The 26,551-nt window shown below is 64.9% G+C and overlaps 2 protein-coding genes across 2 annotated transcripts; one reads left to right on the forward strand and one right to left on the reverse strand.

Moving 5' to 3' along the window:
* The first annotated feature begins 1,146 nt into the window (after positions 1-1,146).
* LOC120759071 (proteinase-activated receptor 3-like) lies at positions 1,147-3,178 on the forward strand. The gene is made up of 2 exons (XM_040077960.1): positions 1,147-1,243; positions 2,084-3,178. Exons 1-2 carry the CDS (start codon positions 1,147-1,149, stop codon positions 3,145-3,147), a joined length of 1,161 nt encoding a protein of 386 aa, XP_039933894.1. The 3' UTR covers positions 3,148-3,178.
* A 185-nt stretch (positions 3,179-3,363) lies between these two features.
* On the reverse strand, positions 3,364-24,226 carry ARAP3 (ArfGAP with RhoGAP domain, ankyrin repeat and PH domain 3). The gene is made up of 34 exons (XM_040077931.2): positions 24,088-24,226; positions 21,462-22,550; positions 20,797-20,855; positions 20,433-20,506; positions 19,942-20,012; positions 16,269-16,538; positions 15,854-15,923; positions 15,071-15,191; positions 14,692-14,879; positions 13,802-13,908; positions 12,928-13,127; positions 12,701-12,786; positions 11,506-11,688; positions 11,153-11,315; positions 10,773-10,904; positions 10,545-10,701; positions 10,320-10,422; positions 9,921-10,119; positions 9,774-9,837; positions 9,358-9,521; positions 9,012-9,224; positions 8,779-8,884; positions 8,132-8,279; positions 7,912-7,980; positions 7,546-7,620; positions 7,318-7,432; positions 7,042-7,170; positions 6,727-6,860; positions 6,488-6,570; positions 6,237-6,272; positions 5,733-5,796; positions 5,507-5,644; positions 5,188-5,226; positions 3,364-4,554 (listed from the first exon to the last, which is right to left on the reverse strand). Exons 2-34 carry the CDS (start codon positions 22,508-22,510, stop codon positions 3,988-3,990), a joined length of 5,376 nt encoding a protein of 1,791 aa, XP_039933865.1. The 5' UTR covers positions 22,511-22,550; positions 24,088-24,226; the 3' UTR covers positions 3,364-3,987.
* Between the last annotated feature and the right edge of the window lie 2,325 nt (positions 24,227-26,551).

Below are 26,551 nucleotides of genomic sequence, written 5' to 3' on the forward strand. Positions count from 1 at the left end.
TGGGGGCACTGTCCTTGGGCAGGGGGACAGGGGACATGGGGAGCATTGGGGTGCACAGCACTGGGATCCCTGGGACCCAGCCCTTGTGCATGAGGACACACGGAACACTGGTCCCAGCAGGTGGTGACACATGGGGTCCTGGGATGGGGGGACATTGGCACACTGAGGGGACAGCTCCTAGCACAGGGATGTGTGGGGTCCCACATCACATGGAGGACACAGAGCCCCTGGCTTGGCCGACCCTGCCATGGGGACACGGGCACAGAGCTCAGCAGTGGCATTCAGTGGGGGCCACCTGGAATGATGAAGGGCCCCCAACCAATCCCAGTCTCTCCTGCTGTCCCTCTGTCCCCCTCCCAACCCTTTCCCATCCCCTTCATCTCTCACTTCTCTTTCTGTCTGGATTTTTCTCTGTGGTCCCTGCGCAGCTCGGGCTCTCCCCATTGTCCCATTCGTTCCCTTCTTTCTCTCCCCATGACATTTCTGGGGTTGGCTGCACATGTCCTGGTCCCCCTGGGGTGTGACAGTGCACAAGGCTGGGCTGGGGATGTGTCACCAGCTCTGTTGTTCCCCTTCTTAGCCGGGGAACCGGACTGGAGGTCACCCAGCCGCCCGCTTTGGTGACAAGAATGGAACAATGCAGAGTGACCCCATCTACACCAGACTGTGACACCAGCTTGTCACAGTGATGGATCCTGGGGGTGCCTGGTCCTGGCAGGGCTGGGCAGGCAGGATGCCCAGTGCCCTGGAGAGCTGCAGCGGGGCAGAGCCACGTGTCACCAGGCTGGGAACCGGCTGTCACCTTCCTGTCCCTCAGATGGGGCACAAACAGCTGCATCTTCCAGCTGTGTTTCCCCTGTCTGCCTCCAGCTGCCTCTTGCCCACTTCCTCCTGCCCACGATGTGTGACTGTGTGACGGCAGCGGGAAATCTCTCCCCCCAGATCCCCGGCGGCAGTGACAACCGTCTGTCACCTCACGGTTCAGTCTGGCTGCGCACACCGCAGCGCTGTGGGCAGGACGTTGGTGTGACGTTGTGGAGACAAAGCGGGGTGACAGCAGACAAAAGGACCGGTGACAGTCCCTCCGTGTCACCAGCCCCGTGCCATTTGTGCAGACCCGGCTGGCACAGCGGCCACTCCGCAGAGATGTCCTGGCTGGTGCTGGCACCTGGTTCTGCTGCTGCCTGCGTCACCCTCCTGCTCAGCTGTGCCTGGCTCGGCTCTGCCGCCCAACCACCCTCGGGTAAGTGCCTTGCAGGGTCTGGGGGTGATGGGACACCTCATTGGGACACCCCAATATCACTCCCCATGACGCTTGGAGGCGATGCTTGGGTGTCACGGGGAGAGTTTGGAGCCCTGCTCTGCTGCCTTCCCTCAGTGTCTGCACTGAGAATCTGAGTGAAGACCTGAAACCCAGCCAACATTTCCCCTCTTGGCAGCAAAATTCAGATTGCTGCTCTCGTAACCTGAATTTTCCATCCCCTGGATGTGGAGAGAGGGCAAAGGTTGTGGGAGACCTGTTGGATGTAACCAAAGCCCCCCGGGGTAGGGTGTTCTGGGCACCATCAGGATAGAAACACTGGAGCTGACGTGCAGAGCATTTCTGGGTATTTTTTTAGCAAGCCAGAAAAGGGATTTGATCCTGAGTTGTTTCTCTGATGTCCCAGGGCCTTCCTGTTCTTCACTTTTGTTCTTCACATGCAGCGAAAAACCCCTGACCACAGAAGGATGAGGAGATGTCTCTGGCTGTGGTGGGAAGCTGAGCTGGGGAGATGGCTGGGACTATCCCAACGCCGTGCTGCTGTGGGTTTCCCGTCTGCCCTCCCGATCCCGTTGTGCTGGGCTGGGTAGGACGAGGGACATGAGCAGCACCAGGGGTGCGGGAGCAGAGCCCGTCTGGGCGCAGAGCAGGGCACCCAGCTGGGCTGGCACCGAATGCGGCACGGCTCTGCGGGGTGAGGGCATGCTGGGGGCTCCCCTGCCGCGGGACAGGGAGGTGCCACCTCCCGCGTTTAGTGGTGGCTCTGCAGGGAGGGCTGACAGCTCCTGCTCTCGGCTGAGCCCGATGCTTTGTGTCCCGCAGGGCCGGTCAGAGGGCGATCCCTGCTCCGCCTCACGCCCCAGGAGAAGAACGTGTGCTCCGAGGCCTCCGAGGAAGATTTTCTCAAAAGCACCCTCAGCACCCGCCTCCTGCCTGCCCTCTACTCCCTGGTCCTGCTGGTGGGGCTGCCGGCCAACGCTCTGGCCTGCTGGGTCCTGGCCACCAACTTCAGGAGATGCTCCAGCACCACCTTCCTGCTCAACCTGGCCGGGGCCGACCTGCTCTTTGTCCTCCTGCTGCCCTTCAAGATCTCCTACCACCTGCTGGGCAACCACTGGCTCTTTGGGGACTACCTGTGCCGCACCATGGTGGCCTTCTTCTACGGGAACATGTACGGCTCCATCCTCTTCCTCACCTGCATCGGCCTGGAGCGCTACATCTCCATAGCACACCCCTTCCTGTGGAAGAGCTCCAGCTGGATGAGGGGCAAGGTGGGCATCTGTGTGGGCATCTGGCTGCTGGTGGGGCTGGGCATGAGCCCTCTGCTTTTGCGCTCCCACACACACGATATCTCCAGCCTGAACATCACGACATGCCACGATGTGCTGGAAAAGGAAACCCAAAAGTTCTTTGGCTACTATTTCCTGTGCCTGGTGGGGCTGGGCTTTGGCCTGCCCTTCGTGCTCATGACCGTGTCCTACAGCTGCATCCTGGCGCGGCTGCTGGCCAAGGGAGGGAGCTACGGGCAGGTGGTGCGAGTCCTGGCCCTGGTCCTCCTGGTCTTCATCCTCTGCTTCACGCCCAGCAACGTGATGCTCTTCATCCACTACCTGCTGGAGCCCTCGGGGTGCAACAACGGCACCTACGTCTCCTACGCCGTGGTCCTGGTGCTCAGCGCCTGCAACAACTGCTTCGATCCCTTCATCTACTTCTACGTCTCCCGGGATTTTCGGGCCTGGGTCCGGGATGCAGGAGGCCGCTGCCTGCGGGGGCTCGAGGCCTCGTTGGGGAAGTCCACGGAGAAGACAGCCCTGCCCCTGAGGTCCAGCGGGCAGAGCCAGGGCTGCCAAGATGTGTCCCCCTGCCCCGGGGATGGGGGAGCCTGAAACGTGCCCACCACGAAGGGCTGGCAATGGACTTGGGCAAGAAATCCCACCTGGACCTGAGGTTTGTGAGGATTTTGCCTGTTTTGCTCCCCTGATGACACCAGCGCTGCCAAACCCCATGGGAACCCCCGGCTGGGTGCCTGGCACCCCGATCTCCCCACCTGCCAGACCCTGGCATCCCTCACCGCTCCTCCTGCGGTGACCAAACCCTCCAGAGTACAAATAAACCTTTATTTCTCCCTGCCGGTAGCAGGAATAGGTACAAACACCCTCGCTGAGGAGGGGCTGCCCTCCATCGCCAGGACTGCACGCCAGGCACACACGGCCAGCCCTGCTCCTGCTGCTCCCCCTTTCCCCCCAAAATATGGCACAGTGGATGCAAGAAGAGCAGGGGGGATGGCTTGGGTGTCCTGGCCCGCCCCGCAGGCCCAGTGCTGGAGAGGGACACGCAGTGTTCCCCCGTGCTGGCAGGAACCCTGCCTGGCACACTGCCGTGCTGCCAGAACACGCGGGCACCACGTTCCCGCTTTTGTTCTCCCCTTTGCTCGCGTCCCTCGGTGCTGGGCTCGATGACAGACGTGCCACCCACGAGCAAGAGCACAGGTGGCAGCAGTGCCAGCCCTCCCACGAAGGGGTACCACGGCCCAACATCCTGGTTGCCACTTGTCCCTTTGGTTCCCGATCCCAGCCTGGCTCCGGGACGAGGAGGAGGAGGAGGGTGGGGGTTCCATGACGTGGGAGCGTGGGGCACCCCCCATGTCCGCCACCGGGGTACCCCTCATCGCTGCCACCGGGCACGACTTGACCCCCAGGTCGGTGGCCACCCTTCGGCACAGCGGGTCACGTCACCGGCTGGCCCGGCCCCGGCGCTTGGCCATCGCTCTTCCTGAGGATGACGCTGCTGAGCTCCTGGATCAGTTTGTCACTGATGTGTGGGGGAGGCTGCAAGCTCCTCTTCCTGGGCAGCTCCGGGGAGGTCTCTGCCGTGGGGCTGCTCCCCGGGGTGGCTGCCTGCTCCCAGTCCCTGCCCAGCGCCAGGGAAGGCTCCACGTTCCTCTCCAGGGAGGATGTTTTGGTGGGTCTGAGCCCCGGGCTTGGAGCTTTGTTGTTCTCCAAGTTCAAGCCCCTTTCGAGGGACACGGCTTTGGTGACAGAGGGATCCGTCACCCTCTGGACTGGGCTGGCGGGCAGTGAGGAGCGCAGGGCGGTGGCCGGGGGCTGCTCGGGGAACGGGGACGGCTTCTTGGACCTGTCCACGGGGGGCACAGCCACCAGCTCTGCCAGCAGCCCCTGCCCCAGGTCCAGCGCTGCCAGCTCGGGGAAGTTCCCCACTTCCTCGTAGACAGGATCAGCGTCTGCCTCCTTCTCCTGCTGCTCCTCCAGGGAGTCCTGGTGGATCTTCATGGGCTGGGGAGGGCAGGGGGCAGGGTGAGGGGCACTGCCCACACAGCTCACCTGTACCCCTCTCTCCCCTCACCCTGCCCTCCCTGCACTGCCTGGGGATTTCTGTCCCTCACCGTGGGGCCGATGCCTGCAGGGGACTCGCCCTCCACCAGCTCCCTTGGCTCAGGCACTGCTGCCCTCTCTTCCCCACGGCTGAGGAAGGGGAGTTTTGGTCCCTGCCTGGGCATGGTCCATGCCGCCAGCACAGCACCCCTTGGCAGAGGGCTCCGGGGTGCTGCAGGCAGGCAGATGCCATGCAGAGCACAAGGCCAGGTGAGATGAGGTTCGGCCCAGGGGCCTTTTTGGAGGTAACCTGATGACAAGGCACGCCTACATCTCTTTCCTGCCATTTCTTCCACTGATACCCTATGGGCAATGTGTGCCCAGTGGGAGAGGCGCTGGGAACTGGTCTGGACTGGCGTGGTCCCGCTTGCCCACACCGTGACCCACACCCCCGGGGAGGGAACACGCAGAGCACCGGGCACTCCCTCGTCTGCCACACAAGGTGGGCACACCTCCGAGTGCCCGTGGGAGCTGCGGTGAGCCCTGGCGCAGTGCAAAGCCAGCAGCGGACGCTCCACGTGTGCAGGTACTTACAAAGAACATGGACAAAGTCCTTCGCGTGTGCAGGCGGCGCTAGAAACAGAGGAGACGGACAGGGGTGAGCACGGAGAGCGCAGAGCACGGCCACGGCTGCCTGGGCAGGCAGGGGAGGGGCAGAGGGTGCAGGAGCCTGCAGGCACGGAGAGCTGGCACACGGACACGGGCACGGACACGAGCACGGCACACAGCACACACGGCACCCATCGGCGCCCCAGCCTCTCCAGCCCTGCGGCGGGCACGGGGCCTTGGGCGGGTACGAGGAACAGGATGGGTGCGGGAGCACCAGGGGCAGGGGGAGCCACGGGGGCTTTACCAGGGTCTGGTTGGCAGAGAGCATGGTGGCATCAGTGCTGTCCCCGTGCAGCGGCACCAGCGGCATAGTCCCGAATTTCTGCTTGGCGAGGTCGGAGGAGGAGCGTCGGCGCAGGACCACGGGGCGCAGGTCGTCGTGCTGGGCACAGGGACAGGGTGGGGACGGGGGTCATGCCCTGCCAGCCCCAGCCCTGCCCAGCTGGGTGGCACGACCAGCCTGCACTCACCTGAGCCTTGAGGATGCTGGTGGTCCAGTCCCACAGCTCAGCCTGCCCTGAGCACACCAGGTACCTGCAGAGCAAATTGTGGAAAAGCTGCCAGGGAGTGGGGACAGTGGGGCCCCTGTCCCCTTGTCACCTTGTCACCTTGTCACCTTGTCTGGGAGCCTGGGGCTCTCAGGTTCATCTACACCCCATGGGAATAAACCTCCAAAAATCTCTGCATGCCCAGTTTGCTGCTTTGGGGCAAGGTGAGGGCTTTTTGGGCACCCAGGGGTGCTGGTGTGGGTGGGGAGGCAGGAAGGCTGTGTGGCAGGGACATGGGTGGCCCCTGGAGCCTGGTTCCATCCTGTGCCAGGGACAATGTGACCCCACCACTCTGCCTCCCAGGTGCCCCAGCTCTGCCCTGACCCCAGGGCCTTGTGCCACTGCCCCTGGCTGTCCCACTCCCACTAAAACTGGGCACGGATCTCGACATCCCTCAGCCCCAGGATGGCAGGGGAAGGTACTCACAGCTGCTGCTTGTCCAGGGTCAGTGTGAAACCCCACCTGGAAAGGAACACAAGGCTGTGGAGCAGCACTGCCAAGCTCAGACACAGCCTGGGGTCCGTGGGCAGTGGGGCAGGGGACTGAGCTCGCCCCATGGGCACAGGCTTTGGGTCCAGGTGGAGCCTGGTGTACTCCAGCAGCCAGGCTTGGGTGCCAGGAGCAGGGACTGAAGGATGGATCTGCCCCAGTGCCATGGCTGGGAAGGTCCCACTTACTGAGCTGGTGGCTTCAGCTTCTTCCTAATGCCCATGTAAACCTTGGCTGCGTCCAGGGGCCACTCACGCTCTGGCCTGGCACTCTGGCAAAGGATATCCCGTGGGTCAGCCCGGCTCGGTGCCAGCCTCCCTGCAGGAGGACAGCCACCACCGCGCCGCTGCTGTCCCCAGGCTCCTCCTCCCCGCCTCTCCTCCCAGCCCCGGGGCTCAGGTCCATCCCACAGCATCCCCCCCGGTACCCTCTTCTCCTTGAGCAGCAGCAGCCTCCTGTCCTGGATGACGAAGTAACGCTCCTGGAACTTGCTCCCCAGCAGCTTGGGGGGCTCCTCACGGCATTTCAGCAGCCCACACTTGGGGGTCTCCCGCTTGGCACCTGCCCGGTGTGGGGACACGAGGGTCAGGGGGGCTGGCAGGGTGGGATTGCAGGGGGATCCCACTGTGGGTCTCGGTGATGCACCCCCGAGGGGTGGTGAGCAGGGCAGGAGGAAGCTCAGGCAGAGCTGTCCCGCTCTGGGGACACCCCGAGGGGCTGGGTCCCCTTGTGCTCGCCTTACCTGTGAAGAGACAGCTGCCCTCGCCGATGGGCACCTTCCTCACCAGCAGGTACGCGGCGCTGGGCTCCGGGAGCTTGCACCACTGCAAGGCCTGCTCCAGCACCTTCTCCTTGGGGTGCAGGGGCCGCTCTGGGACACAGGGACACTGTCACCACTGCGTCCCCTCCCCCGGGCCAGTCCCTGTCCCCTCTGCCACCACCAGAAAGCCACCCCCCTTTCGCCACGCCTCCCCCGGCCATGCCAGCAGCACCCCCCGGGCCATCCCCCCGTGCTCACCCAGCTCCCCGTTCTCCAGCGCCTCAAAGGTCAGCCAGATGTCCAGGCTGGCGGCCACGTTGCGCATCTCCAGCACCTGGTTGGTCAGTTCCTCTGCTGTCATCGTGGGGGACACCTGGGGCCGGACACACGAGGAGCTGCAGTGGGTGGCGCAGGACGGACCCCAGGGACGCCAGGAGCCTGCGTCCCTCCTCACCTGCCGTGGCACAACCCTGCTCTGGGACTCACCTTCAGGGTGACGCAGCAGTCGGGCACCCTCTGCTCCAGGTAAACCTCGATGATGAGGTCCCCTGCCTGGGAGAGCTGCGGGGAGAGCGGGGGGCATTGGTGCGGTGCTGGTGGGGGTGCTCAGCACATCCCACCTTCCCCGGGGCTGGACGTGCTTTCCTGGGAAGGTGGGGATGCTTCTCCTCTGCGCAGGAGCCTCAAGGTGGTGGGCACAGTGGAGATAAGAGGGGGAACGTCCTTTCCCAAATGTGGGTATGGGACAGTGGGGACCCAGGCTGGGCGGCTGGGAGTGTCCCCATCCTCCAGTCAGACGCCCAGCCCAGGGGGCCCTGATGTGGTGGGGACCAAGGAGCACAGTCCCAGTACCTGGGTGTCCTTCCAGGTGGTGATCAGGCTGTTCTCCAGATCCATCTGGGATACCTGATCCTCATCAATCTGCCAGAGCAAGGGTGCACAGGGTCAGTGTGGAGCGAGGACACGGGGCCAGGATGGAGGGACACACGGGGAGGCAGAGGTGGGCGGTGGGGGGGGATCCAAGGGGGGCTGGGTCAGACCCAGCATGGAGGGGCTGCAGGGCCCTGCTTACGTTGAAGATGCTGACATAGTTGTCGATGAGATCTTCCATCACCTTGACCTCGTGCTCCCCTTTGCCATCGGTCTGGAAGAGGCTGGGTGCGAAGAGCAGCGACAGGTTCTTGGTGCTCATCTGGTTGAGGTCTGCACATTTCTGCACCCTGGCACAAGGAGCGCAGAGGTGAGGGGCTGGTCCTGCTCAGGGTGGGGTTTCAGCCCCAGCCACCCTCCTCTGCCTCATACAAACTCCCCTGAGAAGCTGCCTGGATGTCCCCAGCACCTCAGCAGTGGGAACTTCAAACTGGGCAGTTCCTGTTTTGAGAACTTCCCTCTGCCGTCAAACCAGACAACAGCGCTACCTCAAACTGTGACTCAAGATAGGAATTGAGTGTTCTCTGTCTTTTTGGGGCACTGCATGACATTTACATGCTACAGGGTGGTGTCGCCTAGTCCCAAACTTCCTGTCGCTCCCCCTTGCTGCAGGATGACTTTGGGAAGGTTCAAGGTGTCCCAGACACGTTCCAGCACCAGCTGTGTGGGTGCAGCAGGGCATGGCCCCCCTGCCGTGTCTTTGGAGTAGGAGCCAGCATTCCCTGGGCAGCAGGGAGACCCCACAGTGCTGGCTGGACCAGGGCGCCCCGAGGGGAGGGCCCCACTGACCGGTAGAGGTGCCCGATGAGCGCAGCCAGGGTTTTGTGGTTGAGGCGAGGCAGGCGATGGATGAGCTCCTTGTACCGCTCCAAGCGCTGCGGCTTCGAGGAGATTTCTGGAGAGAGCAAAACCAGATCCTGGCTGAACCCAGCAGGTCCAGGGATGACGCCAAGGCTGGCACCAGGACCCCATCCGGAGGAACTCTGGCCCCAGTGTGGAGCAGGGCTGGGTGAAGGAGGTACCTGCAGCCTCCTTCCACTGCGGGTGCAGCTCCAGGGTGAAGATGGGATCTTCCAGCTCCCGGAAGAACCTCTTCAGCACGTCGGTGACATCCTCGATGAAGTTGTCGCTGATGCGCAGCTTGACGTTGCGGGCGTCCCGCCGGAACTCCTCCATCAGTACCTTGATCCGGGACTTGGCTCCGTTCTTGCGGTAAATCCCCTCGTGCCGCAGCCCTGGGACAGGGACGCGGGGTCACGGGGGCCGGATGCCGCTCAGAGGATCCCTCGTGGAGCTGGCGGTCCCGGGGCGGCGCCTCCCGCCTGGATCCGTCGGCCATCCCGGGGTGCCGGCGGGTGCTGTGCTCACCGTACTGGGTGATGAAGGCGATGCAGGAGTCCACGATGATGGGGATGTCCCCCCGGCTCAGCTGCTGGTCCCTGAGAGCGTTGCCCCGGCCCCCTGCCGACGCCTGGATGTCGCTGTACCACGCCGCCGAGTCCGCCCGCGACAAGCCCTGCAGGTGAAATGTCCTGAGAACGGCAAGGGCAGAAAAGAGGGGATGAGGGCTGTCACAGGGGCAGGTTATCCCCTCCTGCCCGCGACAGGGAGCGAGGGCCAGCCAGGCTGAGCCGAGGGACACCCTACCCCACCAAAACACCTCCCAGTAACTTCCCCACCAGGAATTTGGGATCGGCATCGGCCCATCCAGCAGCGCCTCTGCCCTGGGCGGCGTGCCGACGTTGCTCGGCTCATTCCCCATCGCCCCCACGGCCAGGACTCACCTCCCCATCTCCACCAGGACCAGCAGCTCCTTCTTCTCCGGGGTGTCCGTGGGGGGAACCAGACCTGCGTCGGGGCGAGAAGCTGAGCAGTCAGGGGCACGCAGGGCAGCGCGCGGTGCCCGCCCCGGGCCGAGCCACGGCACTCACTGAGCTCCTGCAGCCGCCGCAGGTTGATGCTGTCCTCGGCCCCGTCCTCCTCGGCGGGGCAGATGAAGAGGTGACCCTTCTGCAGGATGAAGAAGGCCCGCTGCCAGCGCTCGGGGTTCAGCATGCACTTGTAGCGCAGCTGGCCCACGCGCTGGAACTCGTAGCCCAGCAGGCAGTGGCAGCTCACGGGGGTGAACCACTGTGGGACGGAACAGGAGAGGAGCGGGGTGAAGACAGGGCTCCACCTCCGAGGGCTGACCCCCACGAGGATGGGGGAAGGACACAGCGAGGACGGGAGCCCCCGGAAAGGGAGGAGAGTGCGTCCAAGAGCGGATGGAGCAGGGGGAGCTGTGAGGGATCACAGTAGGGACGCAGGGACGGAGTCTGGGGCCGGCTCACCTTGCCGATGGCACTGGCCCAGGCTTGCAGCGTCTCGGGCCCATCGGTTCCCAGCTGCTGCACTTTTTCCCCAGTGAGGAAGAGCTCGAGGGTGAAGCGAAACCTGCAGAGGATGAACCAGCCCGTGAGGACAACCCTGCCCCTGCGCCCAGAGCCAGAGCAGCCACTGCGCCAAGCAGGGAGCCCAGCCCTGCTGTCTGCGTGCCCCACGCCTTCTGGGGGTACCTTTCGGTGGGGCCGGGGCTGGTGAGTGCCTGGTGGGCTCTGTTGACCCCCAGGGAGATGAGATCCCCGCTGTCAATGTGGCCCAGGGGCTCAGTGCACTTCTCAGTCTCGAAGAAGAGCAGGGCTCTCTCCAGGGAGCACCACGTGCGCTGGAAGTCTGCAGGAACGGGGGGTCAGAGCACTGGGGCGGGCACCCCCCGCCTGCCGCCCCGCGCTGCCCACACTCACCCTCTTTGCTCTTCCTGGCCCCTGGGAGCCTCGGGGGGGCCGTGGCCCGGTACAGGTACCCGCTGTGCGTCACTGGCTGCGTGATCTCATTGTAGACCCCTTCCGGAGCCGGGTCCCGTGTGCGGGGGCTCCCTGGAGGACACAGTACTGAGGGCGGGTGGGGGCAGGCACCCACCAAATTGTGGGTACCAGAGGAGAGCCCACCCGTGCAGGTGTAGGCAACGGGGTGTGCTGGCACGGGGTTCCCTGGACAGGGACTTCAGAGGAGATTCCAGAGGAATCCTTAAACAGGCCGGGTCCCTCAGGGAGCCACGACTCCTGGCACCTGACATCCCTGGAGGGATTTCCTCCAGCACAGCACAGCTCCATGTCCTCCTTACCTGACAGGTTCCTGGGCCTTTTGCTCTCTGGTCCCCACCAGAGGTCGGGCGCTGGGGCCGCCTCGCTGGCAGCAGGATCAGAGGCCAGCGCAGCCTCCGAGGATGAGAAGAACTGCAGGATGGTCTTGAGCAGGGCTGGTCCTGCCACGGCAGCGCACAGCGCCTGGGGTGAAACAGGCAATTTAGGAGACCCCAGCTCCCTCCCAGGGCCGCTCCACGGCAGCCAAACCAGGGTGCGACCTCCCAAAATCTGCTTGGCACGAGGCGGTGTGCGCAGGCGGCCGGGCAGGAGGTGCTGGCACCTCAGCCCAGGAGCTCTGGGGTGGCTGCCAGCCCCTCGAGGGGTCCCCTACCTGCAGCACCTCCTCCTGAGTGGCGTAGTGCGGGTGGGGCAGGCGGTACCGGCCCTCCCGGTACTTGCGGGCGATGAAGTCCCGTCTCTGCTCGGTGCCGCTGTCCGGGCTGATGGCCTCGGTGGCGGGCAGCCGAGCGGCCCAGAACCGGTTGGCTCGGTCGTTTCCCAGCACGATGAAGAGCTGTGGGAGAGGCCCACGGTCACGGCGAGCCGCAGGGTCAGCAGGAGGAGCAGGATTCCCAGTGCTCCTGAGGGAGACTCCATGGGGCTGCTGCCCTGCCTGAGGAGCAGCCTGGCCTCTGGGCACATCATGCCCTGCCCTGAGCATCTCACCGGCATGATTCCACTGCACCCCTGAGTGCCTCACCTGCATGATTTCATTGCACCCCTGAGTGCCTCACCTGCACGATTTCATTGCACCCCTGAGTGCCTCACCTGCACGATTTCATTGCAACCCTGAGTGCCTCACCTGCACGATTTCATTGCAACCCTGAGTGCCTCACCTGCACGATTTCATTGCAACCCTGAGTGCCTCACCTGCATGATCTCATTGCAACCCTGAGTGCCTCACCTGCACGATTTCATGGCACCTCAAGTGTCTCGCCTGCACGATTTCATTGTACCCGTCTCGCCTACATGATTTCATTGCCCTCAAGTGTCTCACCTGCACAATTTCATTGCAACCCTGAGTGCCTCACCTGCATAATTTCATTGCAGCTCAAGTATCTCACCTGCACAATTTCATTGTACCCGAGTGTCTCACCTGCACAATTTCACTGCAACCCTGAGTGTCTCACCCGCACGATTACATTGTACCCCTGTCTCACCTGCACAATTTCATTGCACCTCAAGTGTCTCACCTGCATGATTTCATTGCACTGCTGGGTGTCTCACCTGCACAATTTCATTGTACCCGAGTTTCTCACCTGCACGATTTCATTGTACCCGAGTTTCTCACCTACACGATTTCATTGCCCTCAAGTGTCTCAAGTGTCTCACCTGCACAATTGTACCCGCGTGTCTCACCTACATGATTCCATTGCACCTCAAGTGTCCAACCTGCACGATTTCATTGCACCCCTGAGTGCCTCACCTGCACAGTTTCATTGCATCTCAAGTGTCTCACCTGCACAATTTCATTGCACCTCAAGTGTCTCACCTGCATGATTCCCTTGCACCCCTCAGTGTCTCACCTGCACGATTTCATTGGACCAGACGCTGGTGTCCAGCTTCAGGCTTTGCACCTTGGAAATGTTGGAGCCCAGGCTGCGGTGCTGCCCTGCAGGGAGCAGGAGAGTCAGCATCCCGCACCTGCTGGGGAACTGGGCCCAAGTTTTGCCCACGCCCAGCCAGGGCAGCACCATGCCAGCCCAGCCCATTCCCCCCAGGATGCCCCTGTGCCCCCCGGGAGCTCTCCCACCTGCACACTGCTTGCAGATGACCACGCACAGGTTGATGGATGCCCAGTCGGGACTCGGAGCCCAGCAGTCGGCGCAGTATTTGTTGGCTTTGTTGGACCAGATCTTCTCTGCCACCTCGTAGTCGTAGAGCATCTCGGCGATGGCCTCCTGCAGCGCCTCCATCCACTCCCGCTTCTCCCGCTCCGACTCCGCCACGAAGCTGGGAGCAGCGGCACAGCCGGACCTCAGGGCGCTGCGGCACCCAGCACCCAGCGCCCAGCACCCAGCACCCAGCACCCAGCACCCAGCCCCCAGCACCCAGCACCCAGCGCCCAGCACCCAGCACCCAGCGCCCAGCACCCAGCGCCCAGCGCCCAGCGCCCAGCACCCAGCACCCAGCACCCAGCGCCCAGCACCCAGCGCCCAGGGAGCACCCAGCGCCCAGCACCCAGCACCCAGCACCCAGCGCCCAGCACCCAGCACCCAGCACCCAGCGCCCAGCACCCAGCCCCCAGCACCCAGCACCCAGCGCCCAGCACCCAGCACCCAGCACCCAGCCCCCAGCCCCCAGCACCCAGCGCCCAGCACCCAGCGCCCAGCGCCCAGAGCCCAGCGCCCAGCGCCCAGAGCCCAGCACCCAGCGCCCAGCGCCCAGCCCCCAGCACCCAGCGCCCAGCACCCAGCACCCAGCACCCAGCCCCCAGCCCCCAGCACCCAGCGCCCAGCACCCAGCGCCCAGCGCCCAGAGCCCAGCGCCCAGCGCCCAGAGCCCAGCACCCAGCGCCCAGCGCCCAGCCCCCAGCACCCAGCGCCCAGCACCCAGCACCCAGCGCCCAGCGCCCAGCGCCCAGCTCCCGGCTGCTCCTCCCTGCTCACCCCCGGACGCCGGGATACCTGAACGTTTTGGAGGGCGTGATGAGCTCGAAGCCGCGGCTCTTGGCCTCGCGGATGGTGGAGCCGCGCATCTCGATGAAGCACACGGCAATGCCCATTTTGAAGAACTGCGGTTCAGAGGGACAGCGCTGCTGGTTCTGCGGTGTGAACGCACCGGCCCGGCCGCGCCCGGGGTGCTGGGGCTGCAACAGCCGGCGGCACCCGCAGCACCCCACCCCTGCTTGGCCTGGACAAGCCCCTGCCGCTCTCTCAGCCACCTCTCCTCTGACACAAAGCGCCCTGCAAGCACATTATGCCTTCAAACGAAAGGCAAGCTCTTGCCCACAACCCCTGAAATGGCTACCCGGGTCCCTTCCTTTTGGGGACTTGAGTCAGGGACACTCATAAAACAAACACCGACGTGAGCCAACACCTCAGGGCTGATGCACAGTGCACAGCAGGCAACCTGGAAGTGAGGTGATGGAAACAAAAACAGGGGTGCTGAGAAAATGCAGCAGAAAGGAAGTGAGGCGTCCTGTGGGCAGCAGCAGCAGCGTGGGAGGTGACAGGGACCAGCTGTCACTGCGAGTCCCCCCTGCAGCAGGAGCTGATGCGTCTGCTGCTGATTCCGTGGCCATCGGCCCGGCTCTCCTGGGATGGATTGGGATGCCTGGTGGCACCAGGACCAAACTGCCTGGTGGGGACGATGATAATTTGGTGATAGAAGATTGGGAGGGGGTTCCACTCCTGGTGCCATCACTGCTGCCCTGGGCAGGATCTCCAGCTTCCTGCTCTGCCATTCCCTTTATCCTGCCCACCCGTTTCCTCTCTGCTCTACCTTTTGGCACCAGCCCTGGCTCAGCTCCCTCCATCCCTGTCCTCCCACGTGGGGGTCTGCTCTGGCCACGAACCTGCTCACTCTTGTACAGCCACATCTCGGGCAGGCTCAGCGCTGCGAAAACCTTGGATTTCTGGCCCTTCAGCTCCAGGGTTCCCGACTTCTGGCAGTGGGCAGTGTTGGCAGGCCGGGGCCGGGACCCCACCAGGCGCTGCTCCATCACCTTCTTCTGCAGCGTGGAGCACCACTCATTCCTCTGGGCTGGGGACCAGGCAGGAGGGAGCGGGGCTGAGCCCTTCCCAAGAGCCCTGGCACGGAGCAGAGCACCCAGAAGGCAGGCAGGGGATGTTGTGGGGATGGGGAGAGAGCTGCCAGCGGGATGCTCTGGCTGGAGAAGGGAGGCAGGGGTGGTTCCTTAGGGCTGGTGGGCCCTGGCCCAGGTTTTCACTCACCCTCGTTCTCAGCACGGAAGACAAAGATCCGATGGCTGGTGATGACCTGGAACTTGTTGTCCTTGGTGGAACGAGCCATTTCGATAACAGACAGTGGGATCACTCCTTTGGGATAGGGCTCCTGGAACGAGCCCCAGGCAGGGTCACCCCCTCTGCCCTTCCCTCAGGGCACATCCATGACCTGGCACATCCTCCACATCCCACCCAAGAGCCCCAGGCAGGGTCACCCCCTCTGCCCTTCCCTCAGGGCACATCCATGACCTGGCACATCCTCCACATCCCACCCAGGAGCCCCAGGCAGGGTCAGCCCCTCTGCCCTTCCCTCAGGGCACATCCATGACCTGGCACATCCTCCACATCCCACCCAGGAGCCCCAGGCAGGGTCACCCCCTCTGCCTTTCCCTCAGGGCACATCCATGACCTGGCACATCCTCCCATCCCCTGGGTGCTCTGCTGGTGCTCCCTCACAGCACAACCTGTGGGCACCAGCAGCCAGGTGGGTGCTGGGGATTCAGGAAGGGATGGATCCATGGCTGGGACCCTGTTTCCAGCAGGACCTCCCCTTTCCTGCTCCCTGTTGGCAGAGGGACCATCGCTATCCCGGGCTCCCTGTGCCTGAGGCTGCGCTGGGAGCATTCCAGGCATCGGCTGCTCCAGCCTGGTGCCGGCAGAGCACTGCTGGCTCCTTCCAGAAGGATGAGGGGACGCAAAGGGGATGTGGGAGCTCCCCAGGTGGGGTCGAGGCTCAGTGTCCCCACCCTGCCTCACTCTGCCCCTCGGTACCTTCTCACTGCTGAAGTACATCAGGTTCTTCCCATCGAAACGGACGTAGCGCCTCTGGAAGACATAGTTCCTGTTGGGATGGCAGAAAAACTGTTGGGAAGGGGATGATTTCCCCTCCTAGATCCTTCCTGCTGCCCGGCACGGCTGCACAGAGGGCCTTGCAGCACAGTGGGGTACCCAGGACGTTCCTCTTCCAAGGGGAGCACAGTGACCAGTGCTGCCACCTCACCTTGCCCAAAGGACCTTTACCTACGGGGGCCGCCCCTGGATCCCCGGAATCGCTCCAGGCCAAGCTGGACAAGGCTTGGAGCAGCCTGGGATAGCGGAAGGCGTCCCTGTCCAGGGCAGGGTGTGGAATGAGATGACCTTAGGGCCTCTCCCAGCCCGGAGCCTGCCGTGATCCCGCCCCACGTACCCCTGCGGGGACAGCTTGTCCAGCCAGCCGCCCAGCACGGTGGGCCGGGGCTCGGACAGCGACGTGAAGCTGGCGTACGGCGAGATGGTGAGGTCATCCAGGACCTCGTCGGGGTACAGGTGGGCCGGCAGGCTGAACGGGGAGCCCTGGGCGCGCGGGGCCTCCACGGTGGAATAGCCCTCGGTGTCGGTGTGGGCGATGCGCTCGATGAGCCGGCCGCGGCTCTCCTCGTCCTCGCTGCGGCCCTCGCTGCTGCACTCGCTGCTCGTCCTGCGGCACAAGGGGCCGTGAGGCAGCGCGGCAGGGGCCCGGGGATCCCCCCACCCCGGCCCCGTCTGGGGACACCTGGTGCTGCTCCCGGTCCCGTCCTGACCTGCCCGGGGCACCCGGGGATGTTGGGGTTTGCGTCTCCGTGAGTGCTCAGGAGCCCCGTGGCCACCAGCGGCCCGAGGCTCAGCCGGTCCCACGGGATGGCACAGAGGCTTCCCTGCTTCAGGGAACGCCACACGGGCCACCCCACACGTCTCCAAACCCCTGGCATCATCTCCTTCCTTCCCCTCTTCACAGGCAGCAGAGGAAGCCGGGCAGATCCCCAGCGTCCTGCTCCCTGCTCCACGCCCACCCCAGCTGCTCCCTCCCTCTGCCCCTTCGACATTCCCGGCACCGTGGAACTCCTGCCACGACCCCTTTGTGCCTGCTCTTGTGTCCAGCCAAAATGCTGGGCTGGTGGAAGCCCTGCATCCATCTCCTTTCCTCGGGAAGCCATGCTAACCCCCAGCCAGGCCTGCTGAGGCTCTCCAGCCATAACAATAAAAGGAAATTATAAAAATAAACCGCTGAGCCTGCCCCTTCCCATCGGCCCCCTCAGCCAGGCGTTTTTCTTTCCCTGGAAAGGAAATGCGCTGGAAAATGTCTGGCAGTGCCAGGAGCTCACAGGGGGCCTGCCCAGGTGCAATGGTGGTGGGCAGGCAGACAGATGTGGCAGCTGGGACACCCCAGCACCCACGGGAGAGCATCCACGCTAAATTCCACGGTGGAATCCAGTGCCAGGGGGAAGAGAATGTTCCTCAAAAGGCAACAAGGATGATCCAAGACTTGTCCCAGCTTCTGTCTGAGCAAACTGGGCATCTCCAGGGGACAGGGTGAGTGGTGGGGCAGGCTCATGAGAACTGGAAGGACTCTCCTGGCATCCAATGCTTCAGCCACAGGAGCTGGGTGACATCAGACAAAACCAGCAGGACCACGTGGGAAAGGAGCAGGTGAGCTCTGGGAATTCTCCTTGGAGATGGAGACATTTTTGGAGAAGAAACCCACAGAACGTGAGAAAGCATCTCCAGTGTAAATTCATCGGAAGCCTCAGGACCAGAAGGACCCCAAACACCTCCCCTCATCAATTCTCCCAACACCTGGTTTTGGGCACTGCCTCATCCTAGGACAGGCCCTGGACGGGCACCTTCTGAGGCCATCGGACACCGGCTGTCCCCGATCCACGTGGGACAGGAGCGAGCCCTGCATCTGCCTGGGGAGACGCTGGGCTGGAGCCATCCCAGCGGGGGTCTGCTCCAGAGAAGTGGTGGTGGACGGGGCTGAGGAAGGGATGGAGAGGGAAAACGGCTTGTTAGGCTCCGGAAAGGACAAGAAAGTGCCCGGCGTGGCTGCGAGGCCGGGAGCACAAGGACCATTGCTGTTTAACCAGCACAACAGAGCTCGGCAGCGTGACTCATCTGGCTGCGGCCCCAGCCCTGTCTGCAGATGCTTCAGGAAGGACTGGACAGGGAACGGTGTGGCTGGAGCACTCTGTGAGTCACAGGCTGACAGCAGCCTTGAGTGCCAGGGCTGAGTGGGAGGCAGACCCGGGGAAAGGGTCAGGGCAGGAGGAAAACGGGAAAAAAATCCGTGACAGCCCCTTCCTGAGCTGGCTTCAGTCAATGAAACTGTGAAGAGATGGGGGCACTGAGCATCTGGCAGGGCCAGGCAGAGCCCACGGTGCCTGGTGAGTGACCCAGCCCGCTGAGCTCCGTGGGGTGACACGGACACTGCCGTGCCAGCTCTCTGTCCTGCTGAGAGCCACGGCTGGAGCAGGGCACCAGCATTTCGGGGGGCTGAGCAGCACCAGCGTGGGTGAAGGTGCTCAGAGTCACCGGGTAAATCCCACCCTACGCTCCTGCTGCACGCTCAGAGACCCAGCTCCCAGTTTGTGGGGAGTTTTGCATTCCTCTTTCTGAGGATATTTTCTGGCTGGTGAGGCGGCTCTGCCCACCCCTGACACTGGCACTGCCCACACCCCAGGCCAGGGAGCAGCGTGGGGCTGACAGAGCTCCCCCAGAACAGGGCAAGGGGAGCTACCACAGGCAGGAAATGGGGCAGAAGGGCCCCTCTGAAGTTTGGGATTGGGAAATATTTCCCATGACAAGTGGATTGGTGGGCTGCAGAGGATGCCTGGTCATTCCCAGTAACACAAGGACGAGGAGGGGCTGAGCTGCAGAAACACCAGTGCTGCAGGGGAGGACCAGGAGGTCCCACAGAGGCAGCAGAGCTGGAGCCAGGGCTGGCCAGCAGCCCCTCAGCAGCTGAGCAGATCCCACAGCTCTGCTCCAGGGAGCCGTGGTGGGACCAGCGGGGCTGGCTGTGGGAGGAAAGCGCTGGAGCAGCTGCGTGCTGGCGCCTGGGAGCACAGTGCAAAAGGTTCTCGAAGGATTTTCTGTCTCCTGCTCCGCTCTCCACACCCCAGCCACGCTGGTGCTTGGGCTGGGAGAGAAAAGCTGTGAGCTGCTGCCCTGACACTGCTGATGGTCACATCCTGCCTCTCTCAGCAAGGCCAGCTGCAAATCCCACAGCTGCGAGTGCCTGGCTGATTCCCTTGGGATGTTCTGGATCCCAGCTCCCTGGAAGCCACTGGATGCAGACAGGTCCTCTCTGACCTGATCCAGAGGCTCCACGGGAGATTTCAGCATTTCCCTTTACAGAAGTCCAGTTCCCAGGTGTTTGCAGTTCCCTGTCCGTGGCTGTGATCTGTGCCACACCCAGAGCACGGCAGGGGCTGCGGGGAGGCAGGGCCACGGACACGCGCTGGCCAGCGAGGCCACAGAGCTGCAGCTCACCTCCTCCTCTCTCAGCAGCACAGGAAAAGGAACCCTCCCCATCCGAAATGGGAAGAGCAGCTTTCCTTCCTCTTTCTGAGATGCTATCAGGAGTTATGGAAAGTACATTTCAAAAGTCTTTTAAAGGTGCCCCTCACAATTTCACTGTCCACCACCACAGAGCCACTGAGATGCTAATCTGATGCTGCCGGAGCCTTCAGGGATTGCACAACCCCTCATCTGGAGCTCAGAGCCTTCTAAATTCTGAGTAATCCCCATCCCCTATGGTGTTTCCCTGTTCCCAGAGGCCAGGGAAGTACAGGTGGGTGTACAGGTGCCCAGTGCCATCGGTGCTGCCCCAGCTGTGCACTCAGAAATCTCTTGCCAAGCACTGTCCCCCCAAGGGCCAGCACAGCTCCTTCCCATCTCCAAACCTGTCAGCCCTTCTAGAGACTGCTGACACCATCCCGGACACCCCTGACCAGCTCTGCCGTGGGGAAAAGCCCCCATCCCCTCAGGCTGTCCCCAGGGTGTGCCCTGTCCCCTGACACCCAGCCCAGCCCCTGGTGTGGCCCAGAAGAGCTGATCCCTACCTGCAGCCTTCTCGCTCCAGCTCCAGCTCGGACACGGCCTCGTAGCTCTGCTCAGAGGAGATGCCAGCACCCTGGGAACACAGAAGGGTCACATCTCCTGTCCCCTGTGCCCTGTCCCTTCCCAGACCCCCTCAGCCTGCCTGGCCTACAGAGCAGGGGCTCAGCCTGTGACCCTCAACCCAAAACAGAATCACAGAATCTCCTGAGCTGGGACACACCCTGTCCAGCCCCCGACCCTGCCCAGACCCCCCAACAATCCCCCCTGGGCATCCCTGGCAGCGCTGTCCAAACGCTCCTGGAGTTCTGGCAGCCTCGGGGCCGTGCCCATTCCCTGGGGAGCTTGGGCAGTGCCAGCACCCTCTGGGGAAGAAATTTCCCCAGGCACTGCCGGGCACCGTGACCTCTCCAGCTGCAGCTCCCGGCTTTGCAGCAGCTGGTGGGACACAGAGTGACAGCAGGGGACAGCCAGCACCCCCCCGGGGTCCCCTCACCTTTGGCTCCCGGGGTGGGGCCACGTGGCCGAAGAAGGTCTCGCTGTAGGGGCTGACGGGCGGATCATTCACCTCTGTGGGCAGAGGGAGGGAGGGAAAGGCATCAGCGGTGCCTGCGGTGAGGGACAGAGCAGCCAGGACTCCCAGTCCTCGGGAGGGACCCCCCGAGCCCACCACAGTGCTCCCCAGCACCCAGGGCACCCGACACGGTGACACACGGGGGTTGGGCTCAGCCTGCAAGGCAGAGCAGGGGCAGGGGCAGGGGCAGGGCCGAGGAGGGGCAGGGAGTGTGTGTGACCGCTCTCCCCTCTCCTCGGGGCAGCCGGAGGTCCCCGCTGTGCACCGCTGCCCCGGGGGCTCTCACCTGCTTTGCTGGTGGGTCTCTGTGGGACGGGGGGCAGGGCGCCGCTGGGCCAGCCGGGGCTGCAGGGAAACGGGACAGGGGTTACTGCGGCTGGGCTGGGACAGCCTCTGGTGCCCTGTCCCGTCTGGCTGGACAGGAACTGCCGGGCGCTGCTCCCGAGCCCGGCTTTGTCCCCTGGAATGTGCCGCATCCCCTCCCTGCTCCCAGTGCCCTCCTCGCTCCCTTCTCTTCCCGACCCTGCGGCTGCCGGGCTGTGCTCTCTGGGGCTGTGGGGCCTTTCCCACCCCGGCATCTCCCCCTCTGACCTCCCCACCCCGGCCCCAGCAGGAACCAGCCCCAAAACCCTCCTCAGCCGCGCCTCCCCGTGCCGGGGACCCCCAGCCCTGCTGCCAGAGGGGCAGAGGAAGGGCAGCAGCCTCTCCCTGCATCCAGGAGCCATCGGGGGGCCCAGAGCCGTCCTGTCATCTCAGAGGGATCCCAGCTGCCGCACGCAGAGCTCGGGGAAGGCACGGGGAGGGTGCTGAAAGGGGCCCGTCAGCACCTGGAGGCAGGCAGGGCCAGGCTCTGGGGTGGGTCCCGGGGGTGGGGGGCTCTCTGGATCCTCATCTTTGCCTGCTCTGCCCCACCCCGTCCGCTCCCAGGGCTGAGGGAAAGCATCGGCTTACTCAGGCTTGTCCCCCGGCTGGGTGTGCTCCTGCGGGGACACAGCCGGGGGCTGGGGCACACCCGCACCCCGGGGCCCATCCTCTCCTCGAGGGTCCTCCGCGGGCGCCGGGGGCCGCTCCAGTCCTTCGTAGATGACGTTGGACACCATCTCCAGCCGGCCCTGCCCCGAGCCCGCCTGCGAGGCTGCCCGGGGGCACGGCGAGGGCTCTCTCCTGGCCGGGGCGGGCGCGGGAGGGCTGGCACCCTGCAGGGCACCGCCAGGGCCGGGCTCGGCCGCCGGGGCCCTGTGCCTGTGCCGCGGGGGCACGCACGGCACGGACGGCGGGCATTTCTCCGGGGTCTCCAGGGTTTGTCCGTGGCTCGGGGATGTCCGTGCGTCCTCCCGGGCGCTGTCCCGCCCCCTCAGCCGGGACGCTATCACACCCATGGCCACGGCTGCCCCCGGATCCGCTCCGGGCTCCGGGCTCTCCAAATCCGTGGAGCTCTCCCCTGGCACAAACCCCTCCAGTACCACAAAGGCTGCTGGTGCCCTCTCGCTGCCCGGGCCGTGCGCTGGCACCGCGGAGCGTGCCGGGGGCACGGGCACCGATCCCCGCTCTGGCTTTGAGCGAGGGAAAACCGTCCTGGGCTTGGGAACCGGCTTCAGGGCGGGAGGAGCGGGGTCCTTCTCTCCAGGCGGTGCCCGGCTGGGCACGGTGACGCGCGGCTGCGTCCCGAAGGCGTCACCGGTCCCTCCCGGCTCTGCTCTCATGGCATCCTTGCCCTCCTGGGGGGCATCCGGGACCTCCGTGCCTCGGGAACGGCCGTCTCCTGCCGCGGGTCTCCCCCGGGACCGACTCAGCACCCGCGTCTGCTGCGCCAGGGCGAGGATCCTTTTGCGGTGCCCGGTGGCGGTGATGCCCATCTGCTGCAGGTGGTGGCTGTCCAGCGAGGCGGCGTCTCTGGCCACGTGGTAGCCGTGCTGCTCGAAGACATCGCGGTACCTCTCCAAGTGGATGGTGGCCAGCCAGTCTGCGATATCCGAGTCAGGCCCGCACGGGGAGCTCATGGCCCTGGGGTGCCTCTGGGACGGATGCTCAGCCCATCATCTGCGCGAGGAGGGGAGAGAGGGGCTGAGGAGGCAGCAGGAAGGGAAAGGGGGTGGGTTCAGCTGCCGCGAGGGGCGCGGATGCCGTGCCGTGCTCCCCGAGGTCCCCACGCCTCGCTGCTGTCCCCGCAGCCGCTCACCTCCCAGCTCCGGGAGCCGGCATCCTGTTGTTCCCCAGCCTCCGCACCGCTCCCCCCGGCTGCTGGAGCCGGATCCTGGCCCCGCTGTGTCGGCGGGGCCGTGACCCGAGCCCGGGCAGGAACCGAGCGTGCGGGGGAGCGGGCGGTCCAGCGGATGCCGAGCGCTGGGACATCCCGGGCCCGAGCCGCGCAGCCGCGGGGGTGTCCCGGGCAGATAACGGGGGGAGCAGCGGGGCCCCTCCCAGGGGATGAGCTCCTGTGCCGGCCGGCTCGGGGAGGGCTCTGCGGCCGGAAGGGCCAGACCATAATCTCTCTCTCTCGCTGCTGGCGAGGGCATGGGAGAGGTCAGCATGACTCACGGGCAAACAGAGGGGGGACAGCCTCCCACCCGCCCGCCCACCTCGGCCGGGCCGGACCCCCGCTGCCAGCGCCCGCACACGGCCACGGAGGCACGGCCAGGCTCGGGTGCCAGCAGGGACTCTGCGCCCGGAACGATTCTCCGGCGGGGCCGGGGGACGCAGCGTGCTGAGGGCCTTTTTCCCATGAATCACGCAGCTCCGCGCTAAACCATCTGTGCTGACTGTGCTGCCACCGGGTCTTTTTCCAGTTCCTCCATTTCCCTCTATTGTTCGGAGCAGGCTTCCTTCCTGCTGCCTGCACGCTCCCACGCATCCCCTGCCCCCTCCCGCAGGAGCTGCGTCCCAAAGCCGGCCGGGGAGAGCCGGGCTGAGCCCCGTGCCCGGCACGGGCACGGCCCCGCTCGCCAGCCCCGCCTGCGCCCAGGGGTGCGCGGGTGCCGCGGGGAAGCGTCCTGGGAGGATGCGGAGTGCCCGCCAGCACGTGGGGGACGCTGTCAGCGAGGAGGAGGGACAGTCACGGCAGGGCTGGGACACGGGGAGCGGGACAGCGGGACAGGGCAGCTGTCAGGCGGTGTAGGAGCTACGGAGAAGGCAGGGCAGGGCAGCGATGTCCCAGCGATGGCGGCTGGGTGTCCGTGCCCCGGGGTGAAAGGGCTCTACCCACTTCTGCCCGGCAGCTGGGGCCGAAATGGGGCAATTTCCCCCTTTTTCATGCCTGTGTCACCCTGAGGGATCTGCGGCCGGCTCTGCCCTCTGCCTGCCCCACCTGGGGCTTCTCCAGCGGGGAGATGGCTCCTGAGACCTCTCCGTTCCTGGGGCTCTGGGGCCGTGCCGGGCACCGGGTGTGGTGTGGCGCTCTGGGGCAGCGCAGCCGTGCCCATGGGCAGCGGCACTTCACGGGCAGGTGGGCACCATCCCTGTGCCTCCAAACCCATGCCCAGCCGGCACAGCGGGCAAGGACCGCGCCAGTCCCGGCCCTTCCCCACCGTCCCCAAACCCGTCCCATCCGTCTCCCGCCACCCTCGCGATCGTCCCTCACCTCTCGCGGTCCGCGGCCCCCCGGGAGCAGCACGGTGGCGGTGCCGTGTGAGCCCCGGGGCCGGCCCGCTCTGGGCTCCAGGGTGATGCCAAGGCAGCCCCGTGCAGGAACTGCTGCGGGCTCCGCAGCACCCAGCCTGCGCCTCCCACTGCCGGTCCCTCCTCCAGGCCAACCCTCTGGTCCCCATCCCTGTCCCACCCTCCGTCCTGTCCCTTCCCAGGCATGACGCTGCCCCGGCTGCGCTGTGTCCTGTCCCTCAGCCAGGCTCTGCCTTCCCATGGGCTCAGCTGGGGAAAACAGGCTAAAATATTCATGCTGATGAGGGGAGTCGGGAGGGCTGGCAACTGGGGCTGGGCGAGTGAAATTTGGGGAATATCAAAACCTTTGTGCCGTGGGGATGCCGGGAATGCAGCGCCTCATCCCGCTTCTGGTGCCCGTGGGCAGGGGGCTGTGGAGTGAGCTGAGGGGCGGGATGACGGCAGGGGCTGGGGTGGAAGAGGGACATCCAGTGGGATTCTGTCCTGCAGGGAGCCTGAGCTTTCACCACAGACTGGCCCAGCTGCTTTTAACACAACCCTCCTTGCAAGAGCCCCAGCAGGGCTGGTGGCTGGTCCAACTCAGCTGTTACCCAACCTCGAGGGTGCCGTATCTCAGTCCCGATGCCGTGGCTGATAACCTCTGCCTTCCCTGTGAGGGCCCAGAGCTGAGGACGTCCTTGCTCCAACTCAAGCAGGTCCTTCCCTACCCCAGCGGTGCCCCCAAAAGCCGTCGTAGGGGTGCTGTGGGAGGGGCGCACTCCTCCAACCCCTGTGCGCAGTTCATGGGAAAGGCAGCACCTCAGGGTGCTCCTGCAAAGCAGAAGCGGAATTCAGCCCGAGCCTGGCGAGGCCTCTGCCCTCCTCCCCTTTCCCCAGCAGCAGGGAGTGGCGCACCCCCTGGGCCGGGCATGGCACGGGTGACCCCGTGGACCCCCTTGTGGGTGGGGTGTGGAGACCCTCAGGGTGCACAGGGACCCTCAGGGTGCGCAGGGACCCTCAGGGTGCACAGGGACCCTCAGGGTGCACGGGGACCCTCAGGGTGTGCAGGGACCCTCAGGGTGCACAGGGACCCTCAGGGTGCACGGGGACCCTCAGGGTGTGCAGGGACCCTCAGGGTGCACAGGGACCCTCAGAGTGTGGAGACCCTCAGGGTGCACAGGGACCCTCAGGGTGCGCAGGGACCCTCAGGGTGCACAGGGACCCTCAGGGTGTGCAGGGACCCTCGGGGTGCACAGGGACCCTCAGGGTGTGCAGGGACCCTCAGGGTGTGGAGACCCTCAGGGTGCACGGGGACCCTCAGGGTGTGGAGACCCTCAGGGTGCACAGGGACCCTCAGGGTGTGCAGGGACCCTCGGGGTGTGCAGGGACCCTCAGGGTGCGCAGGGACCCTCAGGGTGCACAGGGACCCTCAGAGTGTGGAGACCCTCAGGGTGCACAGGGACCCTCAGGGTGCACAGGGACCCTCAGGGTGCACGGGGACCCTCAGGGTGTGCAGGGACCCTCAGGGTGCACAGGGACCCTCAGGGTGCACAGGGACCCTCAGGGTGTGCAGGGACCCTCAGGGTGTGCAGGGACCCTCAGGGTGCACAGGGACCCTCAGGGTGCGCGGGGACCCTCAGGGTGCACGGGGACCCTCAGGGTGCGCGGGGACCCTCAGGGTGTGCAGGGACCCTCAGGGTGTGCAGGGACCCTCAGGGTGCGCGGGGACCCTCAGGGTGCACGGGGACCCTCAGGGTGTGCAGGGACCCTCAGGGTGTGCAGGGACCCTCAGGGTGCACGGGGACCCTGTGGCCCTGCAGGGCAGACCGTGCCATCCCCCTGCCTCTTAGAGGAAGCTGTTTGGCCCTGCTGTTCTTGAGAAGGCTGCCGAGGTCTGTGGTGGGGATGGGAGGGACGGGGCGCAGATGCGGTGTCACCGTCTCTGTCCTGCTGTGCTGCAGGCACTGCAGCAGGGAAGCACAGTCTGGCACCCTGCAGCATCTCCACAAACAGAATCCCGGGCAGGGCCGGGCTGGGAGGATCCACAGCGGCTCCTCTGGTCCAAACCTCCTGCTCAGACAGAGCACAGAGGACAGGATTGTGTTCAGAGGCTTCTGGAACATCCCCAGTGAGGAGACTCTACCCCTCTGTGCACGATCTGCTCAGGGCTGGGCACTGCCAGGGCAGAAGCTGTGCCTCCTGTGCAGGGCAGTTCCTGGGCTCAGTCCCTGCCCGGGGCTCTGGTGCCATTGCTGGGCCTGGAGCAGAGCCTGGGCCTGCTCTGCACACAGGGACAGACAGACAGACAGACAGGGACACAGGGACAGACAGGGACAGATAGACAGGGACAGACAGGGACAGACAGGGACAGACAGACAGACAGGGACAGACAGGGACACACAGGGACACACAGGGACACACAGGGACACACAGGGACACACAGGGAC

This window comes from Hirundo rustica, chromosome 14, assembly GCF_015227805.2.
Source record: "Hirundo rustica isolate bHirRus1 chromosome 14, bHirRus1.pri.v3, whole genome shotgun sequence".
Taxonomy (NCBI): Eukaryota; Metazoa; Chordata; class Aves; order Passeriformes; family Hirundinidae; genus Hirundo; species Hirundo rustica.

What these genes read in the sequence shown, in the direction of transcription:
- LOC120759071 (XM_040077960.1), top strand. Translation starts at nt 1,147, where the DNA reads ATGTCCTGGCTGGTGCTGGCACCTGGTTCTGCTGCTGCCTGCGTCACC. An exon ending in TGCCGCCCAACCACCCTCGG is followed by an intron (nt 1,244 to 2,083) that starts GTAAGTGCCTTG and finishes TGTGTCCCGCAG; the next exon opens with GGCCGGTCAGAGGGCGATCC.
- ARAP3 (XM_040077931.2), bottom strand. Translation starts at nt 22,510, where the DNA reads ATGAGCTCCCCGTGCGGGCCTGACTCGGATATCGCAGACTGGCTGGCC. An exon ending in GCAGTGGAAGGAGGCTGCAG is followed by an intron (nt 8,885 to 9,011) that starts GTACCTCCTTCA and finishes TGCTCTCTCCAG; the next exon opens with AAATCTCCTCGAAGCCGCAG. An exon ending in CCAGCATCCTCAAGGCTCAG is followed by an intron (nt 5,645 to 5,732) that starts GTGAGTGCAGGC and finishes CCCTGTGCCCAG; the next exon opens with CACGACGACCTGCGCCCCGT.